The sequence below is a fragment of the Vigna angularis genome, chromosome 11 (genome assembly GCF_016808095.1).
Source record: "Vigna angularis cultivar LongXiaoDou No.4 chromosome 11, ASM1680809v1, whole genome shotgun sequence".
In the NCBI taxonomy this organism is placed as follows: domain Eukaryota; kingdom Viridiplantae; phylum Streptophyta; class Magnoliopsida; order Fabales; family Fabaceae; genus Vigna; species Vigna angularis.
The window spans coordinates 21,482,201-21,495,255 of NC_068980.1; the positions used below are offsets into that span (position 1 = coordinate 21,482,201).

General features: G+C 33.3%; 3 protein-coding genes across 7 annotated transcripts in view; 2 read left to right on the plus strand and 1 right to left on the minus strand.

The window, feature by feature from the left end:
- Window positions 1–2,260, plus strand: LOC108334378 (exopolygalacturonase-like). The gene is made up of 4 exons (XM_052870224.1): window positions 1–189; window positions 897–1,196; window positions 1,915–2,106; window positions 2,192–2,260. The coding sequence occupies exons 1-4, from the start codon at window positions 73–75 to the stop codon at window positions 2,258–2,260; spliced, it is 678 nt and encodes a 225-aa protein (XP_052726184.1). The 5' UTR covers window positions 1–72.
- LOC108333892 (protein FLX-like 1) overlaps window positions 1,930–13,055 on the minus strand; it is a 27,407-nt gene continuing 16,281 nt past the window's right edge. For 2 of the 4 annotated variants that reach the window (XR_008246260.1, XR_008246258.1), the window contains exon 6: window positions 1,930–2,341. The gene's annotated coding sequence lies outside the window, so the exon portion shown is untranslated. Of the gene's footprint in view, window positions 2,342–12,698; window positions 12,952–13,055 lie in introns of those variants that run through there. The other 2 variants (XR_008246259.1, XR_001832621.2) reach the window with 1 other exon arrangement.
- Window positions 3,356–7,425, plus strand: LOC108334379 (uncharacterized). 2 transcript variants are annotated; one of them, XR_001832685.2, is made up of 6 exons: window positions 3,356–3,951; window positions 4,088–4,128; window positions 4,754–4,813; window positions 4,920–4,976; window positions 5,068–5,844; window positions 6,902–7,425. XR_001832685.2 is itself a non-coding variant. In XM_017570190.2 (5 exons), the coding sequence occupies exons 1-5, from the start codon at window positions 3,834–3,836 to the stop codon at window positions 5,140–5,142; spliced, it is 351 nt and encodes a 116-aa protein (XP_017425679.1). In that variant the 5' UTR covers window positions 3,356–3,833; the 3' UTR covers window positions 5,143–7,425. The 2 variants fall into 2 exon arrangements, 1 of the variants encoding a protein (XP_017425679.1); XM_017570190.2 differs by having other exon boundaries at window positions 5,068–7,425.

A 13,055-nucleotide genomic window follows, 5' to 3' on the forward strand; every position in this document is an offset into this window, starting at 1 on the left:
ACTACGATCATAAAAAGGATAGTTTACGAAGAGAAGAGAGAAGAGAGATTAGATAATATAGAAGAAGAAAAAATGTGTGCAAAGTATTTGTTTATGTTATGTTTATTGGCATATGCTGCAGAAGCACAAAAGGTTTTCAATGTGAAAGACTACGGAGCCATTGAAGACGGCAACACTGATAATAGTGTGGTGAGAATTTTTTTTTCTATATCTTATTATTTTGAACTATGTACTTTTGTGGATGTTATTTTTGTTCGAAGTTGAAGTCTCGTATTAGATAAAATATTATATAAAAATAAAAGACTCAATAATTATTATTTTAAAGTTTTAAATAAAGAGTGTCAATCTATTATTTAATTAGACTCAGATTGTATAAACTTCTTTCTTTATTCAATAACTTTGGTTTTTAAATTTTTTATAATTAATTTCAAAAAACTTTTTTATATGTAAAACTGTGTTAGATATCATTATTGATTTTAAAATATTTAGTTTTGATAATTATATAAAACATATTTTCTAATCAGTTTTTTCAATGAAACATATCTTCACAAAATTGTGATATAACTTTTATGAAAAAATGTTTTATATCACTTTCATAAAATATAGGAACAAAATGTTTTATAATTTAATTTAGAAATAAAACACATTTATTTTTAAAAAATTTAAAAACAAAATATATTTAACTCCTTCGAAAAAAACAAGTTAAAAAATACCAAAAACCAAACATAATGTCAGTTATTATGAAGAAAAGTCCAAAAGTAATAATGAAATGCGTTAATTGTGGATATTTTTAACTCTACATTAACTGAAAATGTTATTAAACCATATAAATAGTGTAGGACAAAAATAAATAATAGTTTATGAAAATTTAATAAAAGTGTTTTATTGTGTGAAAGGCATTTGTGACAGCGTGGGGTGATGCATGCAAGCGGAATGGAGAGACAATAGTTTTGGTTCCAAACGGAACGTACATGTTGAAATCTGTTATATTTAACGGTCCTTGCAACGGTTCAATAACGTTCCAAATCAACGGTGTTCTCAAGGCTCCAATTGATCCATCTATGCTTGCTGATCAGAAATGGATAAATTTCAGATATGTTGACAAACTCACCATCAACGGAGGTGGCACTTTCGATGGTCAAGGAACTGCCACGCGCCAAAAATGCCAAAACGATTCATGTCAAATTCTTTTCACGGTACATTTTTCTCTTTCCTTTGATTTTACTTTTAAAAAATAATAAGAAAAATAATTTTTTTAACAACTTTTTTTTATAACATTTTAACATTGTGGTAATCGGTGATGGTTTCGTTTTAAATATTTTTTTTAAAAGTAAATTCAAATAAATCAATAAAATAATAAAATGTGTTAAAAAAATGTTACAAAAAGTTATCAACATATTAAATTCCCTTTTAAACCCACTTAACTTGTTTTTAAAAATAGTCTAATAATTAAAAATAATAAACTTTTATAATCTTATTCTTTTACTAATTTGTTAGAGTGTTAATTCATTGTTTTCTAATTAAAAGAAAATCCTCAAAATATTATAATTAGCCTATTAATTAGATTCTAAGTTGGTTATCAAAATTTTGACTATTAAAAAAATTAGTATATAAATTAATCATTAATATTAATTAGTGATCAATTTTGACATTAATTCTTTTGATAACTAAAGTTTTGATAGTATTAAGAACTAATTTAGACATTAATTTCTTTTATAGTTAAAATTGATAGTTAATGTTATTAATCAATTTAGAGTTTAATTATAATTATTTTAGAAATAAATAATTTTAAGTTTGTAAATTAATATTTAAATTTATCAGAGACAAATTATTTTTTATTTCTAAAATGGATTGTTATTTATTTTTTTGTTGTAAGCTTAGACTAATTAACAAACATGTTGTTTGATTGGTTAGAGCATGGTTCTGGACTTCATCACCAACGGTCGCATTGAAAACTTGCATTCTGTTGATAGTAAAGGCGGACATTTCATAGTGTTCGGAAGTGGAAACATGACCTTCTCAAACCTAACCTTAACAAGCCCTGCTAACAACCGAAACACAGATGGAATCAAAACATCTATTACAAATGGAATAAACATCACGAATGTGACAATTGGCACTGGCGATGACTGTGTTGCTATGATTTCTGGCACCAAGAATGTTCGAATTACAAATGTTTTTTGTGGCCCAGGTCACGGAATCAGTGTCGGAAGTCTTGGTGGTGGTGGGAACCCACATGAACTACCCGTGGAAGATGTAGTTGTCAAGAATTGCACTTTCAACGGTTCTATGAATGGTGTCCAAATCAAAACATGGCCCTTTCCATTGAAGACACCTTTAACTGTTTCAAATTTCATCTATGAAGACATTATCATGATTAATGTGCAAAATCCTATCTTCATTAATCAACAATATTGTCCTGAACATAACTGCGACCTTACGGTAAGTTTCTTCTTCTAATATTCAAACGATTTGATCTTTACAACTATTACAAACCTAAAGAATAATTGTTGCTGCCATAACATGATTATTTGAATTTACTGCAGAAATCTTCACACGTGCAAATCAGCAATGTTTCATACAAAAATATCAGAGGAAGCAGTGCTACTGATATTGCAGTGAATTTAAATTGCAGTATGGAACTGCCATGTCAAAATGTAACTGTGGAGGATATTGATTTGTCAAGTTCTGGTAGAGATGGAAGACAACATATAAAGAATTATTGTTCTCACGTGAAAGGTTATTCTTATGGCAGACAAATTCCCCCATCTTGTCTTCCCAAGAATGAATTTAGAACAACACCTCTTCCGTATTAGAGCTTCATGAATAAAACAAGTTGCAATTCCGTTATTTATTTGTTCACAGTGAATATATATAATTAAAAATAACAACCAAGAGTACAAAACATCTATGGAAGCAAGCCTAAAATGATATAAGAATGTCAAAAGCCATATTACAGACTCAAAAAAAAAAACGAACAAGAACAAGAACTTCACTATCAAACATGGAAATAGTATGCTAAAATAGAATGAGGACTTTTAAAGTATTCTTATAACAACAAATGCATCCTAAAAATAACTCTACTACTTTTGAAAACCGTACGAGAAAACTAAAATCAAGGATAACTAAAGCAACAAATGATATAAAAACTAGAATCAACTAATTTGAACTATTAAAGTAAATTTAAATCCCAAAAAAGATATTGAATCACAGGCTTTTGGTAAAAACTAAATAATAAAACATGGCACATTATGTGATAGCAGAAGGATTTGATACTTTGAAAAACATGGCACATCATGATATGAATGAGGTCGGTTTCCCTGTTGTGTGTTGTCTTTATTCCATTGTGCATGTATGCATGCCCATGTATTTTTTTCACATTTAAGCTCATTATTTATGGATAGACAAGTACCGCTGATGGATGAGATCGATGCTAAGGTGAGATATGAAGGGGAAAACCATAAATTAGGGCAAATCTAAGCGAAGAAGAGAAGCGAACTTGTTGGTGGCGCACCTCCTTCTTCCGCCTGTGATCCGCCGGTCTGAAAAGATGGGTGGGCGTGGGTGAACCGCTGCACTGGCGTTGCGCTCTCACTCCTGGACTCGCTTGATCTGCGTTATTAGTGGGTGAAGGAAGAATTGGGTTTTTTCGACGGGTTCAATTATCTGACCCGGCCCATGATTCTCTTGTCGAGTTGACGGGCCTGACCCGTTTTGACATCCATCACAGCCCATTAATTAAAAAAAGTGTTTGCTCCTCCTTTCGTCCCTATAGGGTTTTTGCAGCTTCGTCATCCTCTGCGCTAAACACAGAACTGTGCATATCACCTCCAATGGCGTATTATTCTTCTAGACTCGATTTCTTTTGCCATTTGTGTGGGACAACGCTAATTGTTCCTTCTTCTGAGTATGCCCAATGCCCTTTGTGCAAAACTCTCCGAGACATACAAGGTTAAACCCTATATTTTTTTTTCTTTCAAATCAAGGCGCATGCTTGTTTTATTGTGGTAACGTGTTCTCGAATTTTTTTGATTGTATATTATGTATAACTTTCTCCAATTGACTAATGGAATATGGTTGTGTTCAGATATTCGTGATAAGGAAATAAGTTACACAATTACTGCTGAGGTATGTTTTATTTCGGTTATCTCACATGACTGTGAATTATTACTATTATTATAGTTTATATGCCAGTGTTCATTTTCTGGACTTACTTATGGTGCTTCATGCACTTTTTTTAAAAGAAAAATGAACATGTCTACCTCCACCTTGACTTCACACATGACTCACGAATTCATGACAGACTTTCTATACCTTTTGTTTAAAACTAATGTTAGTCATGACTATAACAGATCAATTGGTAGTATTGCATTAAAGTAACAGAAGAGCATTCAAGTATGTATATACACGATCAGTTCTCATGTTATTGGAATTTTATTAGTGTAGCCATATTGAAATTTGGACCTGGGTTTAGATTTTTAATATCAATGTAGCAATGATAGCAAGTAGAGGTGAAATGATATTGTGAAAATACTGGCACAGTTAGTCAGGATTGCTAACTTTTTAGGTCCTAAATTTCCTACCAAGAGTTGCAGCAGCTTAGCTGACCAGCTTGATTCTGTTGACAGATTGCAATTGGTCTCTTATAACTGAAATAAGCTAAATTTGTGATTTACCATGACCATGGACATATTCACTTTATGTAAACTATTGGCAATTCATCTTTAAATAAAAGTAACCTTGTGTTTGGCAGGAGATCAGAAGAGAGCTTGGAATGGAAATAATCGAGGAACAGAAGGTTCAATTGTCGAAGGTAATGGCATCATTCCATATTAAATATAGCTTGGTTTTTAAGAAGATATTTGTATGTTTTAAATGTTATTGTTTCTTCTCTAAAAAAATGTATTATTTCTTGACAGGTCAACAAGAAATGTGAAAAATGTGGCCATGATGAAGCTAACTTTTATACCAGACAGGTATCGTTAGACTTTATAATGTATATTTGGCAATTTGATTTGAATCTTATTTGTAGTCCAGAATTATTTATTTCAATCATTCTATTTTCAGATGAGATCAGCAGATGAAGGGCAAACTACTTTCTATACATGTACCCGTTGTGGTCATCAATCTCAGGAGAATTAGTGGTTTACTTTAAGGCTATCTTTGGAAGGAATGTACCAGGAAAAATAGAATGATCTTTAAGGTTATTTTGTATCTGATAATATGCCGCACCTGACCCCCACTAAGGTTGTTATCTGGACTTGGTTATTAATTAATAAGCCTTTTTACCTTAAATTTCTTTTGTATATCAGCTATAAATAATTAACACTACCTGGAGAAATGGCGCAGCAGTACAACCCAAGTAGGCTAGATTCAACATAAAAATTGGGTTGTCTACTCTGTCGAGCATGAAAGTTTAACAAATTAGGTTCCTCTTCCTTATATAATAAGATATTTTAGCCTTTTAACTCAGCATCTCCGTTTAACAAATCTTTCCAAACTTCCCATCCTAAAGTTGATTTGAGAATTTTGGTTATGTTGACTCTTCTTCATACGTTTGGTTGCATATTTTACACTTGTCTATTTAGTTTTGGTGCAATGAGGTATATGTCCAGTGGTGAACCTGTATTTAGTATAATTTTTTGTTGCTTGTATTAAAAAAGTAGCTTTAGTCTGTAGCCTTACTTTATGAAATCAAATTGTGTCAAATATGAATTACCAAGAAAACAGTCCTTTGGGTTTCAAGAAGGGGAGAAAAACTGTGAATAATATATCTGTCAAAACTCCTCCATCTGCACTTGTCTTGGCAGAACGATCACTTCTGCAGCAGTGATCTCGAAGTTTGTGAGTTTTCTCATCCTTTCTCACTTGCCCATTTCATTTCAACGTTTCTCTGCATTGGTAATTTAGGGATGCATGTTTCGTATTAGCTTTCTATTTCACCTCTGCGGATGTTGTTTGTTTATAATTCTTTTGGAATGAATGCTGTGTATTTGGGCGATTTCAACTGCTAGATCTAGATTGTATTGTAGTTATTTCATATGTCCTATTTAGATTTCCTATTCTTATACCATTAGGATCAATGAAACATTTCTTAGTGTGTTTTTACCATATAATTGGGTTCGTTTTGTGATTTAATCAGGTGCTATTGCTATTTCTACAAAGAAAAGTTGATTGTGGGTTTTGGGCTTTCCGTTCTCTTTGATGTGTTTATACTCTGGATTCAACAAGTAGGCTAGATTCAACAAGCATGAAAGTTTCGGGTTCCTCATCTTTTTATAATAACTCAGCATCACTGTTTAACAAATCTTTCCAAACTTCTGATCCTAAAGTTGATTTGAGAACTTTGGTTATGTTGAATCTTCTTCATACGTTTGGTTGCATATTTTACCCTTGCCTATTTAGTTTTGATACAATGAGGTATATGAGTGTGGTGAACCTGTATTTAGTGTAATTTTGTGACTTGTATTAAGAAAGTAGCTCCAGTCTGTAGCCTCACTATGAAATTGAAATGTGTCAGTTATGAATTACCAAGAAAACAGTCCTTTTATTAGGAGGTGATTTGGTTTAACAGAACAACTTTGGTATTTTATGTAGACTTTATGGGGGTTTACTTGGTAACTTAATGGTATGCTTGAAGTTTTGTTCAAAGTTAGTGTATATAATGTCGAACTTATAATGCTTAAAATTACTTGGTGTCCTCCAGTTCTATTTTATGTATGATGCTATGTGATGTTTCATAGATGGAAAGCCTGTGTAAGTGAGATTTTCCTTTATGCACCTTCTGGTTTTTTCTCCTTATAATTTGCCACTCTCCCTCATACACAAAAACCACATCCCTAAGTTAGGAAAAAAAATTCAAATCTTATTATATAAATCATTTAATGTTCTTGGCAATCAGGGAACTTGCGAAGCACTTAATAAGTCATGTGGGTGCTGTGGAAGCATTTTGGAAGATGAGGCACAACGTGAACAATGAGAGTCAACATGTGACTTGGTAACTCATGTCTTCTGTCACGTGTGTGCTCTTTGTCATGAGTGTCGTGGGCTCCGTCCCAGGTTACCTCATCCTGGCTGTAATGCTCAACCGGTACTGGTTATGATTCCCCCAGCCGAACAGACCATGGGACGTGAAGCTTGAAGATTCTCCATCATCTTGGAAGTGCTATTCTTGTGTATGTCACTGATGCCTCTATAATTTGATGTTGAACCATGTTATGACTTCATCTAAAATGGGTCCTGGCTTTTTCATTTTCTTTTTATAAATAAGAACATTAAACCTATTAATTCTGTTTGCCTCCCTTTTATTTTGTATTATATATAGATTTGAATCATATGAGAGAATTTTTCTCCCAATAACTATGTCTATGGGTAACTAGTATTTAGTTAATGAACTCAATGAAAGAATTTGGTACATTTAGTGCGTAATTCTTGTATGGTTATGTACTTTCGGCTTAGGCTTTAAAAATTGAAAGGAAGTGTAATGTGAACAAGGGGTGCAGCTTAAATGGTAAAACTATTTTATGACGGCCTCCACTTTCACGCCTTTCCTTGTCTGGAGGACAGCAAATGGAGTGGTTAACGCATGCTTCTGTTTTGCTAGGGTGACATTTGCTTGACAGGGATCTAAGTAAGTAATTTTCATAGAATAGGTAGTGTTCTTTGCGTCCAAATTGCAAGGTCGAGCACGAAGGATGAGGAATAGTTTCAAAAAAACATAACAAGTGTCAGAGTTTCAGCAGAGTAAAGATTATAGAAATAAAGAAAGGTTATGAAAACTTCTAGGGGAAGCCTAAATTGTGAGTGGAGTCCTTAAGCAAAGTATGAGGGAAGCATTTAGTCTTCCTCTTCCTCTTGATCTTCGTCCTCTACTTCTCCTTCTTTAGCATCATCATCTAAGTCTTCATTGTCGTCACCAATGGTCTGTTCTCTGAGCTATTGCTGAATGGTTGCAATTTCTTTGTCCATTGCGTCGAATCTTGCCACGTAGGTGGAATGGTTTGAGAATAGCATTGTTAGTTGTTTCAGCACACACTTTTCAAAGTCATTCTTTAGTCTAACAGTTGGGGGCAGCATAGGACATGCAAATGTTAACTGTATCCACATCCTCTCCTTGGTCAGCTTTAGGTTCATCTTTGAAAGTCCGTCCTTTTTCACATTTTCGAAGTCCCATATGATGAAGGGTAGGCTTTGCAATCTTATTTGTGTGATTGTATCCCATGGAGACATCATCATTAAGTTAACGTGAAAAAATTCAAAGACTTTGGAGAGGAAGACGACAAATGGTAAACTCGCCATAGGTAACCTCATGGTTTTGATGATGGTGTCACTTACCACTTCAAACCAGTTAGTAGGAATTCAGCCTTTGAGTGCATGATTTAGGATCAACGAATGCCAGTAGTCAGTCATCCCTCTTCATGCCACCGGCCTTACAGTGTATAGTTCCTGGATTCATTTGGGTACCCGAGACAGGCTTGAAAGATTCCCAACTTGTTCAATCCAAGAAAGTTTCGGTGGGATTTTTCACTGCCCAACCGAAATCCAACAATGGACATCCATACCTCATCATCAAGCTCCATTGACTAAATCAGTCCAAACCTTGATACGAGAGTCTGTTTTGAAAGATGAATCCTTCGCAAAAAAACTGAAATTCTAGAAATTTGTGGTTGATTACGCTGTGGAGTCACTAGAAGCATATGAAATTTTGTTACGCTTCTTCATCACTTATCCATCCTTCAACATCGGCTTCACTAGCCTGCTTCTTGGCCGCGCATTTGATGCGTTTTGGTTTGGAAGAGGAGGCCAGTAGTGAGGTAGAGAAGGTAACTGATTGAGGTTTGCTGGAGGAAAGAGCAGAGGAAGGAGAACGGAACACAATTTAGGGTTTGTAATGCTAAATGTGAGGGAAAGAGATGGGTGGTTAGCTGAATTAATTTTTGGTCAGCGAAATATATAATCTATGCAGAACGTATTATTTAAAGCGAGAAGTTATGGCAATGGTAAGACAAAGCAAAAAGTCATGTGGGACATATTAAAACAAAAGCAATCACATAACACAGTTAGGCACAAAAAGATTATGTATTAATCGATTAATTGAAGATATAATCGATTAATAATTGCAGAGATACTTTTCGTACAAATTTTTCATTTTGAACATGGAATGTCTAAGATGCTTAGCTAATTTCTGATTGTGAAATCTTTCTTTTGTAAGTGGTTTGATAAAAATATCAGCTAATTGATTAAGGGTGTTTATATATTCAATTTTGCATCCTCTTTGGTACATGGCCCCTAATAAAAGGATGTCTTATTTCTCTATGTCTTGTCTAGAATGCATGATTGGATTCTTTTTTTCCGAGATTTATAGCATTGGTATGGTCATATTTAAGAGGTATATGTTCTAAGTAGATGTGATAGTCTTATACTTTGCTTTTGATCTAAATGGAATGTGCACAAGAATTACCAACAACAATGTATTCTACTTTAGTGGTTGTGTCACATAAGTATGCCTTTTAGAATGTCATGATATTAAGGAATACCCTAACAAAGGACAAGTTCCACCGATGTTTTTCCTATATGTTTAACCGCCCCTAGAATCTAAATCGCTATATTCAATTAGTGAAATATTAGCATTTATATCATAAGTCTAAGGTTTTGGTTACTTTTAGATATTTTAAAATTCTCTATGTAAGTTTTTAAGACATGATTGAAATCTTGCACATACACACATAAACACTATGCATGATGTTAATATGACTAGCAATCAAGTATAGAAGTGAATTGATCATGCCTCTGTCACTACACTTGCCATTGCCATTTATCGGTGCCAACAGCAACACTGTCATTGTCTATTGTTGTCACTATCAAAGTTTCAGTTTCGATCGACGATTACACGATTTTGATCGTCTTGGCCAAGTGACCACCATGTTGTCAGTGACTCATTCATCGAAACTCCTACGCGCTCTCAATCCCTTTTTTTTCATCATACATGGTGGCATGTCTCGTCTCCTCTTTGACAAAGATTTAGAGGGTCGAGGTTACTCATTTTTCTCTTTCAGGTTTGTCATTTGTTATCATGCGTCTTGTCTCATCTCAGGCAGTTATTCAGAGCATCGAAGTTGGTTTTTTTTTTTTCCTTTTCCAAGTGTCTTGATTGGAGAATCTTGAACTTGTAAGGTTTCTCTCTTGTTCATCCATGGCTTCTTCCGCTGTTGTTTCTTCTAATCTCCTATTTGTCACCATTGTGTTTGATTCGTCCATATATGTTTTTTCTCCTATGACAAAGATGGATTTTGTAAGTTTTTTATAGTCATGTTGCCTCTTCAACAATTACTTCTTTATTCACTGGATGTCAATAATGCATTCATTAACGATGATTTGTAAGAAGATATTTACATAGAGCAACCTCCCAGATTTATTGCTCGGGAGAAGTCTTCTGGATTTGTATTTCGTCTTCTATTTTGTCCTCACAAATTATTAACAATATTATGTTACTCGAGTGCAAAAGCAAATATTTTCACTAAGTCTTTATGGATTATATTAATAACAAGTTTGGTACATACAATTTGTATGCTCTAGTTTGAAGGAAAGTGTTACCTATATTATCTTTATTTTATACTTATCTTTTATCTTTAGTTTGTTTGTTTTTATTTGCTTTAAACCCTCGGATGGTCCTCGTATTTGTAGCGGAATCTCAAGTGGGTCCTCTTGTTGAAAACGATCTTAATTGGATCCTAAATTTTAAGAAAGTGAGTCAATTAAGCCTTTTCCGTTAAGTGTTGACAGACGATGTTAACTGATGCTGACGTGTTGCACAATTAATATGCTAATGTAACAATGTTTTATTATGTGAAATTTTTATTTAAATGAATAGTTCTTGACGTGGCACAATCTTTCTCATCTAGGTTCTTCCCATCTCCACCAATTCAGAATGTTCGTCATTAAGATTGTAGTTTCTTTTTCAAAAAAAGAAGTCTTGTTTTTGCCCACCATAGGAACAAATTGTTGCCCTAAAATTGAGGGTTGGGCGTTAGACCTATTATGATAACGAATCAGAGCCTGCTAACCATTATTTTGATTAAACATTACAACTTTTTGAACAGATCCAAAAGCAGGAAGGTAAGGATTAGTATAGTCTCTGCTCTTGTGACTTTAAAACTTCACACTTAAATCTGAATGTCCAGAATACGTGATCCTAAGGGTACATGGTCCCATATGCTTAGGAAGAAGATACTTAGGTATACTTCTTCCATCCAAAGCATCTTTCATAGAAGTTGCAATCTTTGCATCTGAGAATTGAACAAGTGCCTAAAATCTTGTTGTCTTCTTAAATGTAGTAATCTTATGTACAAATCCAAAGGCTGAAAAAACCAAAGGCAAGAAATAGTGAATAAAAAAATTACAACAGATAGGTTTCGGACATGAAACTGGTGTGCATCCCCACATCGTTGAATTAAAGGAAGTCATGGCCAGAAAACGAAAAGTCCTCCTCATCATGGAATACGTTTTGCCATGTCGAGGAAATCCTAAAACCTAAATTGTGCCACTACGAAACCTCCATTCAACTCCATCGTCAACCATCTTCAATTCAAAACCACAACTAAACTTGCGAAAATCCTAATCGCGAAAGCCAAACCACAAATCTTCTTCCACAAGCCCTGTTTTCTCCTCTTTCAACTTCCATGGCCCTAATTTACATTTTCTCCTTGTTCAACATTTGATGCTGGGATTTTTCAATGAAGAAGAAGCCAAATTTGGAGAAAAGGTGTTTTTGATTAGGGTTATTAGGTGAATTAGTTTTTCTGAAAGCTTTTGACACCTTTTTTTGACCACTTAATAAAAAGGACATAATTGTTACGATTTTTCAAAATTTAGAACTCAATTGAAATCGTTTTCATCAAGAGAATCCACTTGAGATTCTTTTACAAATACGAAAACCATCCAAAAATTTAAACCTTTTTATTTCTTATTTTTATTTTAAACTTAATCCATATTTCTTTATCATGAGAACCTTGTGTGTTTATACAATATTTTGTTAAGTTTTCATACATAGTTTTTAGATATTGAATACTTTTATAAAATAGAGAAAACATCCTTACTTCTTGACAAGTATACTTATTTTCTAATTTTGATTTATTTTTCCTCATAAATATTTTTAAGAAATATTTAATCATTTCTTTTGCATGGAACATATTATCATCAACAAATTAATGTTTTAATGAATATTATATTTTAAAATTCACTTCTCATTCACACGAGTACTTCGATCTTTATTTACCAACGATAACGCTGTTAAAGATGTTTTACCTTTCATAGTTGATTGCTTCAATCCTCCAAACATTCTCATACCTAATTCTTGTATCGCATACATCAATGCATAAACACTTTTTCTATAATATACTCCGATCACTGCTAAAAGAGTTCCACAAAAACTAATAAAACCCACAGCAATTTGTAACTAAAGAGAAACAATTATCGCTTAAAATTTAATATCTCAACTTTGCAATCTTATTCAATGTCACATTTGAAAATGAGGTACCATATAAAACCAGAAAATTTAATTTTTCAAAAACTCTACCACAATATTTCTCATGTTGCACGCTCCTATTCAAAACTTTTACCTAAACTATACAAAAGTTAAAGCTTTGATTTATTTATTTTTTTCAAAAGAGGAACTTGTCAGTTTTTAAAAGACCAACAAACGAACCAAACTAATTATACCATAAATTTAGTGACTAACTGCATAAAACCAAGCATCCTGAATCACAAAAATCAGTAATACGAAGATCTTAAATTTGTACTTTAGTCCTCATATCACGGAAATAGGACTCCCAGGTATATTCTTCTTTTCTTTGGTTTGCTCTATAATTTTGTTCTGCTGTCCCCGCTGGAGTTCTTTTTCAGTAGCTTTTGAGATATCTTCCTTTTTCACCACCATGCATATTCTCTCATTCACTGACACATTAAGTCTTATGTAAGCTTTATCTTTTCTCGTAGCATCAATATGTGTAAAAAGGCAAGATACAAATATTTTAATATACTCAAAACAGCAAAACGGA

What these genes read in the sequence shown, in the direction of transcription:
- LOC108334379 (XM_017570190.2), top strand. Translation starts at nt 3,834, where the DNA reads ATGGCGTATTATTCTTCTAGACTCGATTTCTTTTGCCATTTGTGTGGG. An exon ending in AGAAGGTTCAATTGTCGAAG is followed by an intron (nt 4,814 to 4,919) that starts GTAATGGCATCA and finishes ATTTCTTGACAG; the next exon opens with GTCAACAAGAAATGTGAAAA. An exon ending in CTAACTTTTATACCAGACAG is followed by an intron (nt 4,977 to 5,067) that starts GTATCGTTAGAC and finishes TTCTATTTTCAG; the next exon opens with ATGAGATCAGCAGATGAAGG.
- LOC108334378 (XM_052870224.1), top strand. Translation starts at nt 73, where the DNA reads ATGTGTGCAAAGTATTTGTTTATGTTATGTTTATTGGCATATGCTGCA. An exon ending in GCAACACTGATAATAGTGTG is followed by an intron (nt 190 to 896) that starts GTGAGAATTTTT and finishes ATTGTGTGAAAG; the next exon opens with GCATTTGTGACAGCGTGGGG. An exon ending in CATGTCAAATTCTTTTCACG is followed by an intron (nt 1,197 to 1,914) that starts GTACATTTTTCT and finishes TTGATTGGTTAG; the next exon opens with AGCATGGTTCTGGACTTCAT.